Here is a 25,374-nt window from a genome sequence, read left to right as displayed (position 1 = left end):
GTCGTTAAAGGCGGCAAAAAGGGTTGGCGTCAGGAAGGGCATCCGGCCGTAAAACATTGCTTCAAAAAGGGGACCAAAAAACAACAACAACCACGGTTCCCGAAAAAGGCCAACCCCCGCTTTGCGGGGAAAAATGGCCTGTAAAGGTGGTTATTTTTTTAAATATATGTTAAAGCTGCATACAGAGAAAGCGTCCCACATAAAGGGAGGGGTACTTTGCGCCTCCCTTGATTTGTATGTGCGTGTGTGTGTTTGTCTTTGTGTGTGCATATCTGTTTGTGTGTGCATGTTTATCTGGGTGTGCATGTGTGCGTGGTAAGTTGCATAAAATACCTGAAATGGTGAGTGACATGCTGTGGAGAGAAGAGAAGCTGACGTTTCGGGCCTTCCCATTTGTCGGAGCAAAGGAGAAAGGAAATCGGGCGGGGGTTGGTGCAAAGAGACTTCCACAAATGACGTCATCACTGACATGCTGGGAATAGGGAACACTGATTGGACAGAGGTGTGAAAATCATGTGACATATTGCTCAGGGTGAAACGTCATGAGTGACGTGTTGGAGGAAAGGAAGAGGAAGAAAACGAAGGGCGATAGAAAGAGAAGACAAAGAAATGGGGGAACGGGGGAAGAGGTGGGATGGAGAGGAGATGGAGAGGGAGATGAGGGGAAGGGAGTCCAAGGGTGTAGAGGTGATTAGATAGGTTGTAGAAGGGGGTTAAGAGGTTTAGAGGTAAGCAGGTGGAGGGTTTTGGGGTGTAAAAGGGAGTAGTGGAGGTGTGTAGAGGAAGTTGTGTGTGGGTTTGTGTGTCCGCTCATGTTTATGTGTGCGTGTGTGTTGTTGTATCTTTTTATCTGTGTGCATGTTTGTTTGTGCATGTCCGCACCTTCATGTTTGCTTTTCTGTGTGGTCGCACGTGTTTGTGTTCAAGTTCGTGTGTGTGTGTGTGTGTGTGTGTGTGTGTGTGTGTGTGTGTGTGTATGTGTGTGTGTGTGTGTGTGTGTATGTGTATATATATATATATATATATATATATATATATATGCCGGACGTAAATCCCACGCAGCTAGTTCTGAACCTCACCTCATTCTCAGGCATTAACACTGATTTATGGTATAGCTTGTTAAACCTTGGTAATAGAGGGGAAATTGCTCATTGTAAATGACCTCACCATTCTCTCCACCACCTGTTGAGGAAACAGTGCGCCTGCCTCTCATTTATTAAAACGTTTCGAGCTCACACATCCTCTGTGCACAATTTGTAAAAATCCGAGTTGTTTGGTCGCCTCGTCCCCCTTTTGCGGTTAAAATATGCGGAAGGTGCCTCAGGTGGGGGGATAATTGCATGCGAGGAGTCACATTGGGTTACAACCATTGCTTGCTCACCCTGTGGCCCGGTGAGAAACCAGGGGTGAGGTTTCTTCACAATCCTGTTGCTTGATTATAATGTCGCATGCAGTTGATATTCTTATCCCAAATAGGTTGCTGAAGGTCCTATAATTCTCTATATTCAATGACACAGAGATAGAGCCATGCAATGGACTCCTGAGATTTTGAAGCCTAATGGGCGAATTGCTTTCAATATGTGGGGCCAAGATTTCGCGCAAACGATGCAGAAAGACACAGATTCACCGAACATTTCTGGCGGTCACCTACAAACAAATTAAAACGGAGAGTTTAAAAGATTCCATTGAGTCTTTTAACTTTTACTTTGTGTCGCTTACCTTTCAAGATGGATCCCATCGCTGCGGCTCCACCACGTAGCGAGGGTGAGGCTGGAGTGCACGCGGGGGAACGATGTCGAAGAGCAAGCCGAAGCTCATCAGCATTAGTCTTCTGTTGCTTCGCACGATGCAGTCGCAAACGATAACGTGTTTAATGGCTCGTATGCCCGGCAGGGTAGACTCCATCACATGTTGACACGCACAATCTCTCTATCACTATAGGCACCATTTTAAAACCTGGCCATCTCGTAACTTCATCTGTCAATTCATTCATTCATTCATTCAGACGACTTAAAGCGAATGACACGACTACTTAATTGGAGGAAGCGTTTGAAAGTTTGGATGTTCGATATATATATATACCTACTTTGGCACAAATTAATTCATCCGCTTGTTTAACTCAGAAATATTGTGGATCTAAATATGTGCTCAGATCTATGTTTGAGGACAAACTTTTTTGAGTGAGAAAGGGTCTTCATTGTCGGGGTTGAGATGGGAAAATAATTGTATTCGCTTCCACACTTTCCCTCTCAGGATGTGGTGTTTTAAGGTATTTTGTCTCACAAGCTAAGATACTGCTCGGCTCAAGTCAAGTCAAAAATGTTATTATTACTATATACTCAAGAAATCTTAGCAGTCGCTTAGCAGTCTTAGCAGTCGATTGCTGAATTTAACGCCAGGGGGGTTGACTCAGCCTGTCATCCTTCCGAGGTCGGCTAATTGAGTACCAGTTCACTGGTAATTCCCTGTTTGTCGTTAAAGGCGGCAAAAAGGGTTGGCGTCAGGAAGGGCATCCGGCCGTAAAACATTGCTTCAAAAAGGGGACCGAAAAACAACAACAACCACGGTTCCCGAAAAAGGCCAACCCCCGCTTTGCGGGGAAAAATGGCCTCTAAAGGTGGGTTTTTTTTTTTTTAATACTCAAGAAATGTGGATTTGAGAACAAAATCTCCCTCCCCCCACTTCAGGTAAGCATAAGCATTAGAACAGATGACTGACAGGTGTTTCTTGTTGCATTTATTGTTCACAGATAAAAGAGCCGTGAATGTCGTGTCTTGGTTTTAGCCTTTGTTTTGCTCTGGGAGTCTGCCTTTGGAGTCAGTCGGCATAAACCAACATGAAGATCAGAGAACAGTCTATGAAAGAAAAACAAAGAATTTGGAAACTGAAGAAACGAAATAATTCAATTAGAAGCAGAGCACAAAAATTGGGCAGAGAAAATACAACAATTTGGAATATCTTGATAAACAAGGAAACCACTAGTGTACTTAGCAATCGACAACGGCCAGGCCGGCCAAGGAACACAACTGCAGTTGATGAGAGAAACATAGGGGCAATACCCCTAGGGCTCACCTGGTAGAATTAACGGTATACTGCACCGACTAAAGGTATTTTAAACCAATTTCAATGGTTGCTAGAAGACAGGGCAGCATGTAGAATCATACTAACATAATCATAAGACTTTAACCAAACAAAGGAAAAAATACCTATTTTTGGGGGCCTCTCCCTCTCCCCCAACCCCGTATACCTCCTAAGATCCCAATTTTTCTAATGTCTTGAACAAACATTGGTAGATCATGGGTGATTAAGGTTTTGGTGAAGTTTCATCGAAATTGCATGTGTAGTTTCTGAGAAGAAAGCAAATACCTATTTTAGGGGGCAAGGCAACCCCCATAGAGCCCCAAAGGGGCATTTTTTTTTTTAATGTCGTGACAAACTTTGGTACAGCATGGGTGGTGAATGTTGGGGTCAAGTTTCATCAAAATTGTGTGTGTAGTTTCAGAAAAGAATGCAATACCTATTTTGGGGGTCAAACCTGGACCCACTTTGACCCCCCCCCACCCCCCCACCCCACCGTAGACCACCCAGACTTTAATTTTCTTCGTGCCGTAAACAAACTTTGGTACATCACGGGTGATGAAGGTTGTGGTCAAGTTTCATCGAAATAGTGTGTGTAGTTTCAGAGGAAAAATCAAATTCCTATGTTGGGGTGTTAAACCTGGATCCACTTTGATTCCAGTAAACCCCTTAGACCCTGATTTTTTTTTAATGCCGTGAACAAACTTTAGTCACAACACAACAAATATAATTTGTGCCAAATTCGGTCGTAATCCCATCAGCTGTTTCAGAGAAGAAGTTTCAAGTATTTAAGGACAGACAAACGGACAGACAACGTGCCATCGCATTAGCTCCCCTGAACGTCTTTCCAGGTGAGCTAAAAATCATCAGAGCTGTGAAGAAAAACCCTAAAACAGCTGTCAATGGCATCACCAACAACCTCCAAAATGCAGGGGCAAAAGTATCACAATCTACTGTTCATGAAAGACGTTGACAGCAGAATTACAAAGGCTACACCGCAAGATACAAACCTCTCATCAATACCATAAATATAAGCCAAATTTGAATTTGCCAATAAGTAAATAGGTGAGCCGGTAGAGTTCTGCAACAAAGTTTTATGAACAGATGAGGGAAAGATAAACTTTTACCAAAGCGATGGGAAGACGAAAGTGTGGGGAAAAGAAGAAAGTGCATATGATCCAAAGCATACTACCTCATCTGTGAATCATGGTGGAGGTAGTGTCATTGCTTTGGCTTGCATGGCGGCATCTGGAACTGGCTCACTCATCTTTATTGATGATGCAACTAATGATGGCAGGAGCAGAATGAAATCAGAAGAGTACCAAAACATTTTTTCTATTTTTTCTATTTTCTGCCTATGCACAAGAAATTGCACATATTGCACAAACATATTGGGTGGCGCTTCACCATGCAGAAGGACAATACCAAAGACAAAATTTGACTTCACTGTTCCAATACTAATGTAAGGCTCTTTATTTATTTATTTTTATATATACTGTTTTTCGGACGACGAAACCGACACCCCCACAGGCTTTGCTAGTGGGGAGGGTGACTGTGACACCCAGCCAGGACTAAAACCCACACCTGGCAAAGGGTGGATGAACTCCTGCAGAGAGCCAATACAACGGCCATCCAGTAAGGAGATGGTGTCCTAAAAAACACCCATCTGGTTTGGACCATTTCAGGTCATACCAAAGATTTTTAAAATGGTACGTGATGCTTCCTTGCTTGAAAAGGATACCCTTCAGTTGGCATCCATGGGGAGGAGGAAATTCCTCTTGCGTAAATGCCCCACTGAGTACGTTGAGAAAAGCGGCGCCATTTTTATGACGTCACTGGTACCCAGAGTATCCCGGGAAGTGACGGTAGTGACAGCACTTCCCCCAAGCTCAGTGGCTGTGTTAAGTGTTTGTCTCGTCAGTATGTCCGTGTGTGTGTGTGTGTGTGTGTGTGTGTGTGTGTGTGTGTGTGTGTGTGTGTGTGTGTGTGTGTGTGTGTGTGTGTGTGTGTGTGTGTGTGTGTGTGTGTGTGTGTGTGTGTGTGTGTGTGTGTCAGCTCTATTACGAACCTTTGCGCAAGTATAATCTATCTATAATTCCAGTAATCTCTGTGTGTATGTGTGTGTGTCTGTGTGTGTGTGTGTGTGTGTTTGTCTGTGACCGCTGTTTCTCGACAACCACGGGTCCGATCTAATTGAAACTTGCCAGATATATTGCTGGGGACCTGAGAATGTGCCTTTTCAAGGTTTGAAATTAATCGGACAAGTGGTTCCCAAGGTATGGTCACCGTACTCGCAAGCTGTTCGCTTTGGCTTTGCGAATGGACCAAACCATTTCATGTAAATAGAGGGGGGGGGGGGGGTTCTACCGTACTCGCAAGCCGTTCGCTTTGGCTTTGCGAATGGACCAAACCATTTCATGTAAATAGAGGGGGGGGGTTCTGTGGTCGTTACTGCCACGTGGTTTCAAAGTTTTTTTTTGTTGTTGTTGTTTGCACGCATGTTTTTTTGCACCCACGTACGGGCACGCCCTAGTATATATAATCGGAAGAAATTATATAAGTCACTGACGTAGCTTCAGGATGATCCTTTATTTTCGACAAGCTTTTGGCCAAATTGTCCTTCTTCTCAGTCTTCCTCAAGTTCAACGAGAGAAGAAGAAGTCCTCAAGAGAAGAATTCTTAAATTGTTAGACGAGTTCATCTTCAATGCACTTTCACACACTTACATACACAAACATACACTCACATCCGGGGTCTGCATGGCAGGCACGTAAGACAACGGCTATTATAAAGCTCGCAGTGTTAGTGTGAGAAATCTCTGAGGATATCCCAGAGACTCAATAGCTCAGTGGGCTGTCACTGCGTAAGTGATGAGGTTCCTGGGTTCGAGTCCCGGGTTGTCAGAATTTTTTCACACGCGCCCCACGCAGGAGTTTACTTCCTGTTTCTTATATATGTATATATATTGTAACGATTTTGAGAAGTGTAACGGGTTTTGAGAAGTGTAACGGGTTTTGAGGAGTGTAACAATTTTGGAGGAAGGGTAACGGATGTGAAGAGTATGGTTTTGGTATGGTAACATCCTGGTAATGTAAATAATGGTCGCAGCCGTCCTCCTAATTAATTTCATAGAACATACACGCAGGTCACGATATATCTTTTAAATAGTGTATTTCCTTATTCCATGTAGGCTAAGTGTGTTTTCCACTAGATTGACTTTGCATTGTATCAAACAAAATAAGCGTAGGCCCTTCCAATTTCCCCAAAACCTCCCTTCCAATTGCCTTCCGCATTTTGGCTGGTTTTCTTCAAACCACCATTGGCCACGAGGTAAGGTTGGGGAAGAAAGGCGTGTCTCCACCTCGTCATAAGAAGCAAGGAGTGAACCAGCCCTAACAGCCAATCAACACCGCGGTGAGTGACCCGGTAGGCGCGCCCTCGGAGTCGGCGGCTTGATTTCGCTGGAGGTGATAAAAGCGACTGCAGGGGACTGCTTTAGGAGATGAGAGATGACTGGAGAGAGGCCTTGAGAGATACGCTGGGGGATGACCTGGAAGAGGAGCGCAAGCCCTACCTACCTACCTACCTGCCTGCCTGCAATACCCCCCTGTCGTTGGAGAGACGCGCTGAACGGAGGGAGACGGCTCCACCCCAGGAAGAGGAGCAGGTGTGCCGAGCCAGCGCGTGACGGCCGCGGATACGCGACGGAGGTTTTCCCGCCAAAACCGCGAGGGGTGCTGCGGCCTCCGACCTGGCCTTTCCTCTCAAGCAATCAACCTCGAGCCATTACCTGCCTGCAATATCCACCGTGTGAGTGTGAACGTCCTGTCCTACTCGTTTGTCTTGGGGATTAAGTAAATGAAATAGAATAAGTTAACAATGCACTGTGTGACTGCTCTTTTCCATCTATTGCTGTAAATAATATTGGTCGCTCTAAAATATTGCTTGTGTGTGTATAATAAATCTGTTCTTCCTCCAAACTCTGTCTTTCTTCTCTCTTCTTCTCTTTCGGTCGCTTTAGAGGTTTCCCAATTGAATATCTGTAGCGCGATTAGTCAACGTTCGGGTGGAATCGGGTTTTAATCGGGGAGTAACTGTTCGGACGCGGTTAAATACACCACCGCTCGGTCAATATAACATCTAAAAGCCGTGTCCGTAACAATTGGTGTCGGGGAGTGAGATCGACCCGGAGCGCGCTGCACGCGCTCAAAATTATAAAGCGGACGAAATTGTGTTGTTTTATAAAACCCGAATTTTTAGATCGCGCCATGGACAATCAAGGCGATCGGATGTCGGTGGGGGAGATAGACGGGTTAGGGGTAACCCAGGAACCAGGGGAAATGTATGTGGAAGAAAGGGAGGAGGAAAATGGCAATGTGGTTGCGGGAATTTCAGGTGCACAAAATGGCGCTCTAGCGCACGTGATTACAGCGGCGCCACATTTAGCCACGCCCATGGTCGCGGTAGTCGAACCGGAGATGCCAATGGATTTGAACCTTTTTTTTATACAAATGAAGGCCCTTATGGCCCAGAATAGTGAGCAAATGGGGGTAATGGGAAACCAAATGGGGGTAATGGGGAACCGGATGGATGCTCAGAGTGAGCAAATGGGGGTAATGGGAAACCAAATGGGGGTAATGGGGAACCGGATGGATGCTCAGGGTGAGCGATTGGAGGGCCAAATGGGGGTAATGAGGGACGAAGCGAGGGGTACCGGTGAGGGATTAGAAAAGAAATTTGAGGGATTAGACAAGAAATTTGAGGGATTAGACAAGAAATTTGAGGGGTTAGACAATGGGATAGAAGGGGTGAAACATGGGTTAACGGGGGTGGAAAACAGAATGGCTGCCCAGGAGAATCAGTTAGAGGGGGTGAAAAATGGGTTAATGGGGTTAGAAAATAGGATGGAGGACAAATTGCGGGAAATAGGGGAACAATCCGCCCGGGAAATCGAACAGATGGGGAACCAGATGGAGGAAATACGACGAGGGGTGAGTGAGGAGGTCTCGGGGCTGCGCGAGGAGGTAAAGCGAGGCGAAAAGCGTATAGAGAAAGAGGTGAGAAATAATACGGCAAAGTTACAGGGGGGAATAGAAGATCTGACGAAAGGAGTAGAACAGCTGACAGTGGGACAAAAGGAACTAACGGACCAAGTGGAAAAGAACACAGCAATCATCGGGGGTTTAAAAGCAACACAAAAGGACATAAAAAATGAATTAATAGCAACACAAAAGGAATGTCAAATGGTACATGAGGGATTGACGAAGAGGTTGGAAGAGGTGACAGAAGCAATGGAGACGAAGGACCGGGAGGTAAGGACGCACATAGAAACGGTTAAAGTAGCAATGGAGGAAGAAATCGAGGGGGCGCACCGGGAGCTGAAAGAGGTAAAGGAAAAATTAGAGGAGGTGGAAGAAGGGGTGAGTGAAATTAAGAAGAGACGGAGGGAAGCTAAGAGGGAAATAAAGGAGGAAGTCATGGAATATGTACAAGGTCTGTGTTCAAATCATGATGCGGTGCTCACTAACCAAATAAAAAGTTTGCAGGTGGCAGAGGAGGTGCGACGAGGTACGGAGGTGAGTGGCAATGTACATGATGTGAGGGGAGATTCAGTCGGCTTGGGGGGTGGTGTAGACCCGGGTGTTCGTGAGGGACCAATGGTAAGATGTATGACTGGTCCGGAGTGTATGGACAGAAGAGGTGTGCAAGGAGGTTTGGCTATGGGAAGTGAGGGGGGTGCTGGTGAGCAAGGCTGTGGGGGTATGGCGTGGGTAGCGGGTTGCGGAGGGGCGACCCAGGCATCGACACCGGGAGGGGTAGTGTTTGGAGGGACGGGGGATGCGCGGGAGCCCCCCGGGAATAGCGTACTGTGGGAGCCCGAACGGGTTGGTCCCGCGTTGATCCCGCAAGGAGTGACGCGCGGGGTCCGACCTTCGGGCGCCCACAAGGTCCCACTCGCGCCGTATGACGGCAAGAGTGATTTGAGGGCGTACCTGGCGCAGTTTGAGTATGTGTGTAAAGGCAACGGTTGGAATCCGGACGAAGGTGGAGTACACCTGGTGGGGGCACTGCGCGGTGCGGCGGCGGAGGTGCTGACAGCTTTACCACCGGGTGCTCTCACCCTGCCAGCTCTCCGTGCGGCTTTAATTAACCGTTTCGGTATCGAGCAGCAAAGCGAGCTTGTTAAAGCTCAACTTGCGCAGCGTAAACGCAAGCCCCAGGAGACCATCGGGGAACTTGCTCACGATATTCGCCGCGCAGTAGGGATTGCACACGCAGACATGGCAGCGAGTTCCCAGGAAAGCCTGGCGCTGGATCATTTTATTCAGGCCCTTCCGGATCTGGAGCTCCGACAACAGCTCGCCATGTGGCGCCCGCAGACCATGAGTCAGGCGGCCGACGCTGCAGCCCGTTGGGAAGCAGCGAGGCCCCTGGCCCGGGGAGGCGAGCGCCATGCAGTGGCGGTGCGTCAGATGGGGCCCGTGGTGGGGGGCGGCCCCCCAAGGGGGCCCGCCCCCGACGGGGGCCCTGATCTGGAAAGCATGGTCCAGAGGTTAGTGGATCGGCGCCTGGCGGGACCTGGACCATGGCAGGCGGCCCCAGCGGTGGCACCCGGTAGTCCCCGACAGAGTACCCCAATTCGGACATACAGGGGGGGGAATTTGGAATACCGGAGGCAAGCACCTTACCAGGTGAGGTGCTATAACTGTGCTCGGATGGGTCACCGTGCGTGGGAGTGTCGAGCTCCGCGCCGGGACGTTTCCCGCCAACCGATGCCCTCAACTCCGCCCAGTATCGATCGGCCTAGCCGACCACAGACACCCCCCCGCCAGGGCCCGGGAAACTAGAACGTGCCGGGCATGCAGGGCGGTGTTCGGCAGTAGGGGATGGAGAGAAGCCCTCGTTGACGCGACAGGTCATTCATTGTGGCCAAATTGGGACGGGTAGTTTGACAATTCGGTGCAAAATTGCCGGCGTGGGGGTAGACGCCGTGGTGGACACGGGAGCCAGCGCCACGATCATCAGCCCCGTGGTCCTTAATTCGAGTGCAGACGGCTGGGGTAAAATCCAGCGTCTGGAAAATCATAGTTTGCAGTTGGCTACCGGGGCAACGGCTCCGATCATAGGGCGTGGTTTTGTGACCCTCAAGTTGGGATCGGTAAAGCAAGAGATAGAGGTTTGGGTGGCGGAGGTGTGCGACCCATGCTTAATAGGGTTGGATTTGTTGACTGCCAGCGGTTGTAAAATCGACTTGAGTCGGGGGATCCTGCGATGGGGAGTGGAAGAGCTACCATTGGAGGGGGTGAGCACGGCCGAGAGGGTGGAGCTGGAGGCTCCTGAGGCCGTGACCATCCCTCCGGGGGCCGAGGCCGTAGTGCCGGCCCGATGGTCAGCTCGCCCGACATGGCAGGAATCCTGCGGCCTGGTCGAACCGGTGGCAGCGCTATCCGTACCTGGTTTAATCGTGGGCCGTACCCTTGTAACAACGGACGGGCCGGTGGTGGCCGTCCGAGTAATTAATATTAGCACAGAACCACGCACTATAGTGAGGGGCACGAAGGTAGCTGGCTGCACCCCAGTTAGAGAAGTCGCGTCAGTGAGGGGCGAGAACGTCCAGCCGAGCCGGCCCCAGGGGGAGCCTTCAATAAGTTCTAGGAATTGGCCCGATTCCATTTGCGAGATGGTAAATCGTAGTAGCGTAGAGTTGGGAGGTACCCAGAGGGAGGCCTTACACAAACTGGTTGGGTCCCATTTGGACCTCTTCTCCCTGTCCACCGAGGATATTGGACGTACGGGCCTGGTGAAACATCAGATCCACACCGGTGAGGCCCGGCCTATTCGTCAGGCCGCCCGACGGCTCCCTTGGAGCAAGAGGGCGGAAGCTGACGAGCAGGTTGAAAAAATGCTCGACGCAGGCGTGATCGAGCCCTCGGGAAGTCCTTGGATGTCACCTGTTGTGCTGGTCAAAAAGAAGGATGGGACCACGCGGTTCTGCGTGGACTATCGCCAGCTAAACAACGTGACACTCAAGGACTCATATCCCCTGCCAAGGATTGATGACACCCTCGATGCCGTTGCGGGCTCAAATTGGTTCACAACTTTGGACCTCAAGAGTGGGTATTGGCAGGTGGAGATGGATAGGGCAGGGAAGGAGAAAACGGCATTTTCCACAGGTAAGGGACTGTACCAGTTTACTGTGATGCCGTTTGGTTTGTGTAACGCCCCCGCCACCTTTGAAAGATTGATGGAGCATGTACTAGGCGGCATGCCATGGCAAACATGCCTGGTGTACCTGGATGACGTCCTGGTACATGCCCAAACGTTCCCCCAGGCAGTAGCGAATTTGGACCAGGTGTTCGGGTGCCTCAGACAGGCAGGGTTGAAGCTGAACCCGAGTAAGTGCACTTTGTTTGCAAGAGAGGTGGCCTATCTAGGTCACGTGATCGGCCGCGAGGGGGTAAAAACGGACCCAGACAAAATTAAAGCGGTAGAGGAGTGGCCCGCACCATGTACCATCAAAGAGGTGCGGGGATTTTTGGGACTCTGCTCCTACTACCGGCGCTTTGTGGCGAAATTTGCGGAGTTGGCCCGTCCCCTCCACCGGCTTACGGAGAAGGGGACGCGATTTAATTGGACACCGGAGTGCCACGAGGCCTTCCAGAAATTGAAGGGGTGTCTAACATCCGCACCCCTTCTAGCTTACCCCACTAGTAACGGGGCATTTACCCTGGACACGGATGCGAGCCAGGAAGGATTGGGCGCAGTTTTGTCCCAGACACAGGAGGGCGTGGAGAGAGTGATTGGTTACTATAGTCGGGCCTTAAGTAGGCCCGAGCGAAATTATTGCGTCACTCGCAAAGAGTTATTGGCCATGCTGGCTGCCATGAACCATTTCCACCCGTACCTGTACGGGCGGAAATTTTTGGTTAGAACTGACCATTCCTCCTTGCAATGGCTCCTTCGGTTCAAGGAACCGGAGGGCCAAATTGCAAGGTGGTTGGAAAAGTTGCAGCAGTACGATTTTGATGTGGCCCATAGGGCCGGGAAGGCCCATGGTAATGCGGACGCACTCTCTCGGCGTCCTTGTCTGGGGGAAAACTGTAAATTTTGTGCGAGACACGAGGAGAGGGAGCAATTGGGCGATTCCGCCCCGATTCTCGTCGTCCGGGCAACCCGGGTGAGAGGGCCAATTTTGCCACTAACCGCGGACGAGGAATTTGGAGAGTTGGCTTGGAGCACGGCCCAGCAGGAGGATCCTGTTCTGGGGCCGGTGTTCCAATGGGTCAAATTGGGGCAAAGGCCAAAGGGGGAAGAGGTCACCCCCCTCGGGGCGCAAACAAAGGCATATTGGGCTCAGTGGCAGACCCTGGAGTTGAAAGGCAACATCTTATATCGCAAGTGGGTGGAGGTTCCCTCTGATAGAACTTCCTGGCTGGTGATAGTCCCTGACAAATTCAAGAACGTCATATTGCAACAGGTGCATGGTACCCGCTCCGGCGGCCATTTGGGCAGGACAAAGACAATATCTCGGGTCCGCCGGAGGTTCTATTGGGTGAATATGGGGCGCGACATACAGGACTGGTGTCGGAGATGCGACGCCTGTTCTGCCAAAAAGGGACCAGCACGGAGGATGAGGGCCCCCCTTCAATTACATCAGGTGGGGGCCCCCCTTGAGCGGGTGGCTATGGATATTCTAGGACCGCTGCCCCGCACCCGCCAAGGTAATAAGTATATCCTCGTTGTAATGGACTATTTCACCAAGTGGCCGGAGGCCTATGCCCTCCCCAACCAAGAAGCAGGGGTGGTAGCACAGGCCTTCGTAGAAGGATTTGTATGTCGGCACGGGATTCCACAGGAGCTGCACACCGATCAGGGTCGAAATTTTGAAAGCCAATTGCTAAAAGATGTGTGCAGACTCCTGTCAATTCGGAAAACCAGGACCACGCCCTTGCGGCCACAATCTGACGGGATGGTGGAAAGGTTCAATCGAACATTGATCCAACAACTGGCATTGTTCACCACCACCCGTCAGGATGACTGGGACGAACATCTCCCGTACCTGTTGATGGCCTACCGAACTAGCCAGCACGGGGCCACCGCATGCAGTCCAGCGTTGCTTATGTATGGGCGGGAGTTACGGGCTCCCGCCGACTTGCTATGCGGTCCCGTGCCAGACACCACGGATACACCGCCGAGGGAGGGGTACGCACGTCACCTGGAGGAAGGCATGGAGCGGGTCCATGCCTTCGCCCGCCGCCAGCTCCATCTGGCGGGGGCCAAGATGAAGCGCAGGTACGACGACCGGAGCCAGGGGAGTCAATACGCTCCGGGGATGAAGATTTGGTTCTTTAATCCCCGGAGGCGGAAGGGAAGGTGCCCAAAACTCACCTCCCCCTGGCAAGGCCCAGGAGTCGTCCTGTCGCAAATCTGTGACGTGGTCATTAAGATCAAAATGGGGCCACGGACCCCCCCTCGGATCGTCCATGCCGACCGGATAAGACCTTATGCCGGCGAGCAGGCGCCCTCATGGATCGCCTCGGCTCTAGATGCCGAGGCAGGACCCAGTACCTCTTGCGACGGGGGCTCGTAGCGTCAGAGGACTGGGGGGATGGTAGTAGGAGATGCCCCGCTGTGGGGGGGATGGCAACTCTGTCATCCCTCACCAGTGGGGCAAATGCGCAATAGCTTATGGGGTTGATGGCAGTGAAAACTAGCCCGGGTGGGTTAGGTTATATTGTAGGGATCTAGAAGAGATTGACATTAGGTGACGTTAAGGTTAGTTAGTGACTGATACCTGTAGTGGGGACGCAGGTAGATTAGTATGGATGATAATGACGTGGGAGCGCAATAGTTTAAAGGGACGACTGGGAAGCGCAAGTTTCAGAGGGGAGTAGTTAGCTGAGATGATGCCGTGTGTGTGAGGATTGAACAGGTGAGAATGGAACAGGTGTGATTGCACAGGTGTGCAACTGAACAGGTGTGTGGAGCAGTGTATGAGGGAGTAGTGGTGATTGCGTGTTGTGTTGACCAAATGGTCCAGGAAGAAAGGAGGGTGCAGGTGGCACCAGGTATGATTGCACAGGTGTGCAACGACAGGTGAATGAAGAACAGGTGTATGTGGCTGTATGGAATAAATGGTATGGAGTAGTGAAATGGATGGTCGTGGAGTGAGAATGGTGGAAATTGTGGAGTGGAGTGGATGGTGCGAAGGTGTGAATGGGGGAAGAGTGGACCCCCATCGCGGATACCCGGGGCGGGTAGTGTAAGTGTTAGGTAGAGGGTACAGGTAAATTGTGGTTGGATATTGGCATCTGTGGTGCGGGTGACAGAATGGTATGTGGATGGGTGCGTTGGTGTTGTGGAAATGGCTGGGCGTGTAGCCTGTTAGTGTGTGTAGTTGGTTTGGGCACTCCACCACCGTAAGGATGTCGGCCAGGTGAGGCCGCAGGTGGGCTCTGGGAGCCGGTAGTAGTTGTGTGGATGGGGCCCGAGGATCCGGAGGACGGACCCGGGTAGCCCAGTGCCAGAGGGCACCAAGGGGTGACAGAGCCAGGAGAGGGGCTGTCCCCAGTTAGTTAGGTTAGGGTGAGGAGCTAGGTAAGCTCGGGTGGCAACTACAGTGGTGGAGGTGTGCAGGTGGGTAGACCTGCTGGGAGAGCTACACGTCGCAGCCCAGAAATTGTGCTAGAGCACCGGGAGATGAATCGGGGGAGGGAGACCCCAAATTGAAAAGCACCACAGTTTGGCCAATGGGAATTGGTTTTTAGAACCCATAGTGTAAGAGGGCCAATGGTTTGGCCGAAGAAAGACCCCGGGTAGTGTAAAGTGTGTTAAAATCATTTAGAGGATAGTTAGGATGAAGGATCTCCTCACACCATCTGCATCCACTCACCTGAGGTGACAGGTACTCCACACCATGCCATGTTTGATTATTTTTTTTTACTGTGCAAATGTTTGGGTTGTGAGACGCATCATGACGTGGGTGTGACATTGTGCTTTGATGTTCCATCTCTGCCTCCTTATGAGGATTGATGATGAATTTGATGATGGCAAATTTTGAAGTAGAGGGATTGTGGTGACGAATTTGGTATAAGGGAAATATGGGGAAGACGTGACAGTAGTGACGAATTTGTAAATGGGTAGATTTTGTAAATATGGGGTAAGAGCAAGGGTAGTGTAGGTGACAGGGGGGTGACGTACGGTAGGGACGAGCTTTCTCACTTCGCCCTCCGTACGCATTTCACCTTGCATTGCCTTGTTTGACGTGTACCCTTGTGACCTTACCCCTCGCTCAATTGTCTTTCTTTTGTCTCCCACATGACCTGTGCGCCATTGGGTGCCGAGGGGAGCGTGCGTGAGGTGGCCATTGTGCGCCCGAGATTCCCAGAACCAGCACGCATTGCGTTGATGTACCACTTTATGGACCGCTGTTCGGCGGCCAAGTACCACTTGATGGACCCCAGGTTCTGGGGCAGGGCACCTCTGTTGGAAACCGGCCATAGTGGCCAGGGAATCTTGCTTGCGGACCTCGGTAAGGTGGCACCTATGCCAAACAGGTGGACCACCCTTAGTTGGCCCTTGAGGCCCTAAATAAAAATGGACACAAGTTGTGTTTTTTTTTAGTATGTCCAAATAGGCCGCATGAAGCCAGAAGACGTCGGGAAGAACATCGGCCCAGCAGAGAAGGAGAAGACCACCACCAGTTGTTTTGTTGTGTTTATTATGAACCATGGTAACCGCACCGGATGGTGTTTTTGGGTGCTTTGTGGTGTTTGGGTGCTTTTGGGTGCTTTGGTGGTATTGGTACTGGTGCATCGATGCAATGCGTGCTGTCTCCTCCCTCCCAACAGGAATTTCTTTCTCTTGTTCCCTAAAAAGAAAAAGAAAAAAACACACAGGTCCTGGGTTGCGTTGTAAATAAGAAATCACGTCATTGTAAATAATGCTCCCCACCGTAAATGTATAGTTTCAGAATAATTCCGTAATTCGGTTAGCTGTGGGCTTGAGTCTGTTAGACAGGATGCAATGCAATAGGGGGACATACTTATTTGTGTTTTAAAATTGTCACACTCAGGGTCAGGTTAATTGTAGAGGGAATTACACCTACATGTCACACTCAGTTAAGTCTAGTAGGCCCGAGGACGTGCCTGAAGAAAGGAGGGTGCAGTGTAACGATTTTGAGAAGTGTAACGGGTTTTGAGAAGTGTAACGGGTTTTGAGGAGTGTAACAATTTTGGAGGAAGGGTAACGGATGTGAAGAGTATGGTTTTGGTATGGTAACATCCTGGTAATGTAAATAATGGTCGCAGCCGTCCTCCTAATTAATTTCATAGAACATACACGCAGGTCACGATATATCTTTTAAATAGTGTATTTCCTTATTCCATGTAGGCTAAGTGTGTTTTCCACTAGATTGACTTTGCATTGTATCAAACAAAATAAGCGTAGGCCCTTCCAATTTCCCCAAAACCTCCCTTCCAATTGCCTTCCGCATTTTGGCTGGTTTTCTTCAAACCACCATTGGCCACGAGGTAAGGTTGGGGAAGAAAGGCGTGTCTCCACCTCGTCATAAGAAGCAAGGAGTGAACCAGCCCTAACAGCCAATCAACACCGCGGTGAGTGACCCGGTAGGCGCGCCCTCGGAGTCGGCGGCTTGATTTCGCTGGAGGTGATAAAAGCGACTGCAGGGGACTGCTTTAGGAGATGAGAGATGACTGGAGAGAGGCCTTGAGAGATACGCTGGGGGATGACCTGGAAGAGGAGCGCAAGCCCTACCTACCTACCTACCTGCCTGCCTGCAATACCCCCCTGTCGTTGGAGAGACGCGCTGAACGGAGGGAGACGGCTCCACCCCAGGAAGAGGAGCAGGTGTGCCGAGCCAGCGCGTGACGGCCGCGGATACGCGACGGAGGTTTTCCCGCCAAAACCGCGAGGGGTGCTGCGGCCTCCGACCTGGCCTTTCCTCTCAAGCAATCAACCTCGAGCCATTACCTGCCTGCAATATCCACCGTGTGAGTGTGAACGTCCTGTCCTACTCGTTTGTCTTGGGGATTAAGTAAATGAAATAGAATAAGTTAACAATGCACTGTGTGACTGCTCTTTTCCATCTATTGCTGTAAATAATATTGGTCGCTCTAAAATATTGCTTGTGTGTGTATAATAAATCTGTTCTTCCTCCAAACTCTGTCTTTCTTCTCTCTTCTTCTCTTTCGGTCGCTTTAGAGGTTTCCCAATTGAATATCTGTAGCGCGATTAGTCAACGTTCGGGTGGAATCGGGTTTTAATCGGGGAGTAACTGTTCGGACGCGGTTAAATACACCACCGCTCGGTCAATATAACATCTAAAAGCCGTGTCCGTAACAATATATATATATATATATATATATATATATATATATATATATATATATATATATATATATGTATGTATATATATATATGTATATACATACATATCTGTGCAGTGTCTGTGTTGTCTTGTCACTGAACTACTCCCTCAAACTTTTGTGAAATCGTACCAAACTTCTGGTATGCACATATCTCTCCCATCGGTATGTCCTAAGGGTATTTTTTTAGAAAGATTTTCCAATTTTTTTTTAGAATTTTTTCGGGGAATTATTTTTTTTTAACTTACGTTTTCAACTTCAATTGTTTATAAATTGTTATATCACGTATATTACAAATACATTTGTGCAAAATAATTGTTTGAATTATGATTGGTGTAAACCATGACAAAACGGCACTCGGGTACAGTCGTTTATCTATATATCTACATATCTGAGCAGTGTCTGTGTTGTCACTTAACGACTCCCTCAAACTTTTGTTTCCGTGGTTGTGAAGTGTTTTTAATCACGTGTTGGTGGTTTTGAATCACGTGGTGGTGAGGAATTTTGAATTATGTGGTGGTGAGGTGTTTTTAATTACGTGGTGGTGAGGTCTTTTTAAATGACGTGGTGGTGAGATATTTATAATTACATGGTGGTGAGGTGTTTTTAATTACGTGGTGGTGAGGTGTTTTTAAATCACGTGGTGGTGAGATATTTATAATTACGTGGTGGTGAGGTGTTTTTAAATCACGAGGTGGTTTTGAATCACGTGGTGGTGAGGTGTTTTTAAATCATGTGGTGGTGAGGTGTTTTTAAATCACGTGGTGGTGATATATTTCTAATTATGTGGTGGTGAGGTTTTTTCAATTATGTGGTGGTGAGGTGTTTTGAATTAGTTGGTGATGAGGTGTTTTGAATTACGTGGTGGTGAGGTGTTTTGAATTACTTGGTGGTGATGTGTTTTGAATTACGTGGTGGTGAGGTGTTTTTAAATGACGTGGTGGTGAGGTGTTTTTAATTTCGTGGCTGTGAGGTGTTTTAAATTACTTGGTGGTGATGTGTTTTAAATTACATGGTGGTGAGGTGTTTTAAATTACATGGGGGTGAGGTGTTTTGAATTACATGGTGGTGAGGTGTTTTAAATTACATGGTGGTGAGGTGTTTTAAATTACATGGGGGTGAGGTGTTTTGAATTACATGGTGGTGAGGTGTTTTGAATTACTTGGTGGTGAGGTGTTTTGAATTACATGGTGGTGAGGTGTTTTGAATTACTTGGTGGTGAGGTGTTTTGAATTACTTGGTGGTGAGGTGTTTTGAATTACGTGGTGGTGAGGTGTTTTGAATTACGTGGTGGTGAGGTGTTTTGAATTACTTGGTGGTGAGGTGTTTTGAATTATGTGGTGGTGAGGTGTTTTGAATTACTTGGTGGTGAGGTGTTTTGAATTACTTGGTGGTGAGGTGTTTTGAATTACATGGTGGTGAGGTGTTTTGAATTACTTGGTGGTGAGGTGTTTTGAATTACATGGTGGTGAGGTGTTTTGAATTACTTGGTGGTGAGGTGTTTTGAATTACTTGGTGGTGAGGTGGTTTGGATTACGTGGTGGTGAGGTGTTTTGAATTACGTGGTGGTGAGGTGTTTTGAATTACTTGGTGGTGAGGTGTTTTGAATTATGTGGTGGTGAGGTGTTTTTAAATGATGTGGTGGTGAGGTGTTTTTAATTTCGTGGTTGTGAGGTGTTTTAAATTATTTGGTGGTGATGTGTTTTAAATTAGGTGGGGTGAGGTGTTTTAAATTACGTGGGGGTGAGGTGTTTTAAATTACATGGGGGTGAGGTGTTTTGAATTACGTGGTGGTGAGGTGTTTTGAATTACTTGGTGGTGAGGTGTTTTGAATTACGTGGTGATGAGGTGTTTTGAATTACGTGGTGGTGAGGTGTCATCGTCCCAAACTTCCAGTCTGCACCTACCCGTCCCGTATGTATGTGCTGAGGGGTTCTTTTTTGTAATTAACATATTTTTTCAATCTAAATCTTCAACATAAATTGCTTATAAAAATAGAATATCACAAACACTACAAATAAATTTGTGCAAAATAATTGTTTGTATTATGATTGCTGTAAATCATGACAACACAGCAACTCAGGTACAGTCATTATCCTCAGCTAAAATAAGCCCGTTCCTCAGTAACGACGCGTGGTGAGGCAAGCGCAGCGAGCCGAGCCAAGCTAGTATATATATATATATATATATATATATATATATATATATATATATATATATATATATATATATATATATATATATATATACAGTATATATATATATATATATATATATATATATATATATATATATATATATATATATATATATATATATACCAAAGCTCAAATATATATCTTTTAAAAAATATATATATATATATATGTACATCCATACACAGACTAGTTGTTAAAGTTTCCAAACAAATTTCTCCTTTTTAAGTATGTTGATCAGGGCCATCTAGTTATTATGTATGCAAAAATAATGGATATTTGAATCCTCCCCTCCCCTTAATGTCGATGCTGCTCTGCCTTTTCCAACCCTCTTTCACCTTCTTCCCCTCTCTTTCCATATTCCTTTCCAGTCATCTCTCTCTCTCTCTCTCTCTCTCTCTCTCTCTCTCTCTCTGTCTCTCTCTCTCTCTCTCTCTCTCTCTGTCTCTGTCTCTGTCTCTGTCTCTGTCTCTGTCTCTGTCTCTCTCTCTCTCTCTCTCTCTCTCTCTCTCTCTCTCTGTCTCTCTCTCTCTCTCTCTCTCTCTCTCTGTCTCTGTCTCTGTCTCTGTCTCTGTCTCTCGCTATCTCTGTCTCATATAACCACTCACTTATTTTTCTCATTTTTAAATTACATCTCATCATTGCCCCTCATTCTTGCTACATATTAAATGGCCGGACCCATCACTGGTCTGTTAAGAAAACATGTCAAATCGTCCATCCCTCGAGCTCTCAGATCCATTTCACTTTCTCATTTTCTCTCCGATGTCTCTCTGTCCCCTTTCCTTTGTGATTTCATCCACACTCCGCCTGCGAACGTCGCCGTGTGTTTCGCTCAACCCGAACCCATGGGTACCCTCAAGCTTGCTGTGCTCTGTGGAATGGCTGCCATAACGTCGGCTAAATGTGGACTCAGAAATGTTGCTCATTCTGTGCGCTGACGTGGTGTCGAACTCCTTTTAGTGCAGCCATCGCTGCCTTTAACCTGGACGTCCCGCCGCCGCCCAGGTTAACGGTGCGTGAAACGCCTTCTGATGCTTTGTCACAACGACTCCAAATAGATCATTAAAAGTACTTACTTGACTTTGGTTTTGGGTCTGCAGTAAAAGGTGCATTTCCAACGTGCTGTCGGTGACAGCTTCATAATGATGTGTGACGTTATTTTCGTTTATAGCTCATTGCCCCCTTTAACTCCTGCAAAACGCAAGGTGACTCTGCACATGGCTGAGAGTATTAAGGTGGCTGCTCTCTCGGGTTCCTTTGCAATTCTGGCAAATAATCTGTTTGTTTTCAATTTAATATACAATATTTTAGCTCTTACACGAGCCTCGACTTTGTATACCAAAAAAAACTAGTATGCTGTTCACCAACAACCAAAAAGGCCTGCTTACGGATGAGTGAACCGCTGATACGTCATTTGTAGACAGTGTTGATAAACAGGAGGTCGTTGCTCTGCCTGAACCAAAGGTTGTAAATTGCACCATAAACTCAGGTAATTTCTATTTTACCTTAATATCAATCCCGTTTGCTTGATTCTGACTCGACTAACATTGATGTACATCCCATTTGAGGTGTTCACTCCATGAAGTGTCGGTTCAATGGGCAACTCTTCCAAGGTATACTTCGTGCATGGCAGACAGAGCAGCTACCTTTGTATCTCCACCAAAGGATGGGCATCACTAGGCACTGCCCCCTGCTGGCACAGATCCAGGAGATTTATTTATTTACTTATTTGCCCCTTCAATTGTTAGTTTATTTTTGTGCTGAATCCACGTAACCGCAGATCAAAAGCAACCGCAGATTCCCCCCCCCCCCCACCCTTCCCCATGCCTCCTCCCCCCAAGTCCTCTCCATCCCACAGATCTCTCTGTGTCCCTGTTCTCTGCTGTTGTACTTGTGTGCTTCCCTCTCTCTCCCCATCTTGTCGCCCGCTCCATTTATCAGATGTTTTATGTGTCCGATTGTTTTTTTGTGATTAATGTTAGCTCTTACACGAGCCTCGATCTTGTATACAAAAACAAAAAAAATAGTAGACGCAGATCCAATCAAGCTCCTCCACCACTCTTGAATCCCCAGGATTTATTATATATTTTTTTATACTTGGGGCTAAGGCTGGTAGTAGAGCTGATACATACACACACACACACACACACACACACACACACACACACACACACACACGAGCAAACTGACGAGCCAAACACTTAGCACAGCAACTGAGCTTGGGGGGAAGTGACGTCACTACCCTCACTTCCTGGGATACTCTGGGTACCAGTGACGTCATAGCAATGGCGCCACTTTTCTCACCACACAAAGCGGTGCATTTCCTCCTCTTCATGAACGCCAACCAATGGGGATTGTCCGTGCTCTATCCTTTTCGGGCAAGTAAGCAGCACGTACCATTTTTAAAGTCTTTGGTACGACTTGAACCAGTCTAAACCGGATGGGTATTATTTAGGAGACACCATCTCCTTACTGGATGGAGGTTGGCTCCCTACGGAAGCTCATGCACCCTCTGGCAGGTGTTGTTCTTGGTCCTGGCAGGGGATCACAGTCACCTTCCTCACCAGCAAAGCCAGTGAGGGGTCTCAGTTCAGTCGAAGACAATCCGACCATGCGTCATGTAGCCCTGGGTTACATATTACCAGTGGCAGTCCCAAAATACTGATCTGACCAAATCTATGTTTGAATAGATGATGATGATGATGATGATGATGATGATGATGATGATGATGATGACGACGACGATGACGACGACGACGACGATGATGATCATGATGATGATGATCATGATGATGAATGCTAAACTAATGCTCTGATGAGCACAATAGTCTGTTGATATTGCTTAAAATGGTGGACCTGACTGGATTTTGTGTGACACCTTGGAGTTTATGCAATGGCGGTTCTTTCCTCATGCTAAGTATGCTAATGGTATGTCAGGGAATGCTCCGGGTCAAAGGAAAGTTTTGAAATAAAATGACAGGTTTTGTGTGTGGTTTCAGAAACCCCTGTGCAGCGCGATGGCCGAGGGCCTTCGCATGTCTTTACGATGCCATCGCCGATTCCACCCCAAGCCACGACCCCTGCCACGCAAGGACGAAACCATCAATATGCACTCGCTCAATGACAGGCGACTGCCAGGCAAGGAAACGATGGCATGACCTCCTGCCATATTTGCCAGGCCTCCTACAAACACTGACCACTCACGGACGACTTCACTTCGGCACAGGACATTGAGAGATTTGGGGGGTGGCTGGGAAAGAGAGACAATGCCTTGTGGAAGATTTGACAAATCGTGTGAAAAGAGACAATGGCTGCAATTCTTTGGGGGAAACGCAAAGAGTTGGGAAGGGGCATCTGGCGGTCTTGCACAGAGATCTACGAATGACCAGCACATGTAGAACAGGGAGAAAGTTTGTCCTGCGGGAAAGTTTGAGCAACTGTTGATAAACAATGAGCAGCTCTGTCCATCTTCTGTGGAGCATCTTGTACAAAGCCCTGTACATGTGTTTTATATACTAAATATATTTGGTCGTCGTCTTTTGTTTTGTTCAAGTGGAAAGTACCACATCGAGTGCAGGACACTGCCATGACCGTGCTTTTTGAGGCAGCCAGCACTCTGAGCCAGCAAGAGGCGAAAAACAGTCTCCGCGACACGCATGGTAATCAGGACGATTGGGTATGCAACCAATTTCTTACAAAAATATTCTAATTTTCTACCCCTTGTTTTGTTGTTAGCTATGTGCATGAGCTTCTTTTTTTTTTTCCTGTAGAAATGATCTTATTTCTGCTTTGTCTCAACAATCCTGGTGCTGGTTTGAGTCCGGCATCTATACAGTGTCTTTGTTTTAAAAGTTGTTGTAATTTATGTACTAAATTAAAGACATGGACATGTGCATCCTACTCTGTGTAGCACTTGTGTGTTTAATTTCCTGTTTCCGTTTTCACCATTGGCTCACATTTTAGTTTGTGTTCCGGTGCACATCTCATGTTTTCCCTTCTCATCTGGAATTCATTTTATTATCATGCGCTCGCGAAGCGGAATTCAGGGTTGAGTGATCGGATGCGTGCATACGTGTGGCGTACATACGTGTCTGCACTTTTAAAATTCATTTTCTCAGCAAGCGTTGGTCTGAATGACGAGCAATTTTGCACCACAGGAGCGCCTCCTTGTGCAGAATTTTGTGGTATGGCCGCCATCTTGGAAAAGCGTTGCAACTCTATATCTACGAAACCGCTCAATGGAAAAAAATTAAACACGCTTCATTTGTCAAGGACTCCCCATGTAGAATAAGATATGGTAATGAAGATGTCATCGGTGTCATCATTATGACGTCATAATTGGACAAGTACAATTCTTCATCCAATCAGTATGAAATTTTAATTTTCTCTGCAACCGTTAGTCCAATGGAGATGAAATTTTCACCAGAGGAGCGTCTCCTCCTGCATACTTTCCTAATGATAATTATGACGTCATAGGTCACGTGTGCAGGCGCCATCTTGGAAAAAACTTGCACCTCTATAATCCCCGAAACCGCTCAATGGGAAAAAAAATGAAACATGACTCATTGTAAAGAACTCCGCATGGGGAACTAGAACGGCACTCAGTAGAGAGCATATCTCCACCTGGTTGGCCATATCACTCAATGGTGAAGATTAACTTTAAAAATTTTAAAATAAAATCCTAGTAGCCAGATCCGAATCCAGATCTTCACCAAAATCTAATCATTTCGTCCTTGTCACACACGCTACATCTCTGCCAAATTTCGTCCGAATCTGTCCACAACTTTTAAAGATATTTTGTTCACAATCAAACAGACAGACAAACAGATAAATGAGAAATCACTCATAGAGTGACACTTGGCAAAAGAGAACAAAGTAGAATGGCACTCAGTAGAGCATCCTTTTGACCTCAAAAATAATTGGTGCTTGGATTCAGTTAACTGATATGTAAATCCTATTCAAATTTCAAGTCAATTGGATGAAACTTGAGGATTTCAGAAATTTGAAAAAAGTGGTTGACCTTTGGCCTATGTTGACCTTTTGATCTTTTTACCTCAAAAATCAACAATATTTTGTCGGACCACAAACTCTACCATTTGGTGAAGTTTCGTGAAGATCGGTTTAAAATTATGACCTGTTGGCAAATATAAGTGAGCAGACACACACACACACACACACACACACACACACACACACACACACACACACACACACACACACACACACACACACACACACAAACCGGAGTGATCAACATACTTGTCCAAATATTTTTTTTGCGAAGTAACAAACAGGGGTGAAAACATAACCTCCATCCACCTTTGGTGGCGGAGGTAATACGCATTGTTAACGATGATCTCATTGATGCCTTAATTATGACATCATAATTCGACAAGTACAATGCTTAGTCTGATCAGTTTGAAATTTATTGAGCGTGATCTACGCAACAATTAAATTAGAGAATGTAAATATATGATGTCATTGCTCACGTGCTCTGGCAGTCATATTGGATCAAAGAAAAAAAACTGAAAAAACAGAAGAGTTGGCTCGCACCAAGGTGACGGCTCAGGGTAAGTATTCGATGAATACCATCTAGTTCTAGCAGTGTATGGCGGTGAAGATGCCTCACGAGTGCAGATATCCTATGTGTGTGTGTAGATACATATATTTATGTATGTGTATGTGTATATATATATATATCTATATATATATAT

General features: G+C 47.2%; 1 protein-coding gene across 2 annotated transcripts in view; it reads left to right on the top strand.

Annotated features, from left to right (window-relative positions):
• LOC137439811 (glutamate receptor ionotropic, kainate 2) overlaps window positions 1-23,560 on the top strand; it is a 426,037-nt gene extending 402,477 nt beyond the window's left edge. For both annotated transcript variants that reach the window (XM_068135931.2, XM_078767891.1), the window contains exon 17: window positions 22,660-23,560. In XM_068135931.2, coding sequence (XP_067992032.2) covers window positions 22,660-22,818 — 159 coding nt within the window. In that variant the 3' untranslated portion in view covers window positions 22,819-23,560. The remainder of the gene's footprint in view (window positions 1-22,659) is intronic.
• The last annotated feature ends 1,814 nt before the right edge of the window (window positions 23,561-25,374 follow it).

Source organism: Myxine glutinosa, chromosome 14 (assembly GCF_964187855.1).
Source record: "Myxine glutinosa chromosome 14, kmMyxGlut1.1, whole genome shotgun sequence".
Taxonomy (NCBI): Eukaryota; Metazoa; Chordata; class Myxini; order Myxiniformes; family Myxinidae; genus Myxine; species Myxine glutinosa.
The sequence above is the reverse complement of the archived record's forward strand: the minus strand, read 5'-3'. Positions and strand labels throughout refer to the sequence as shown.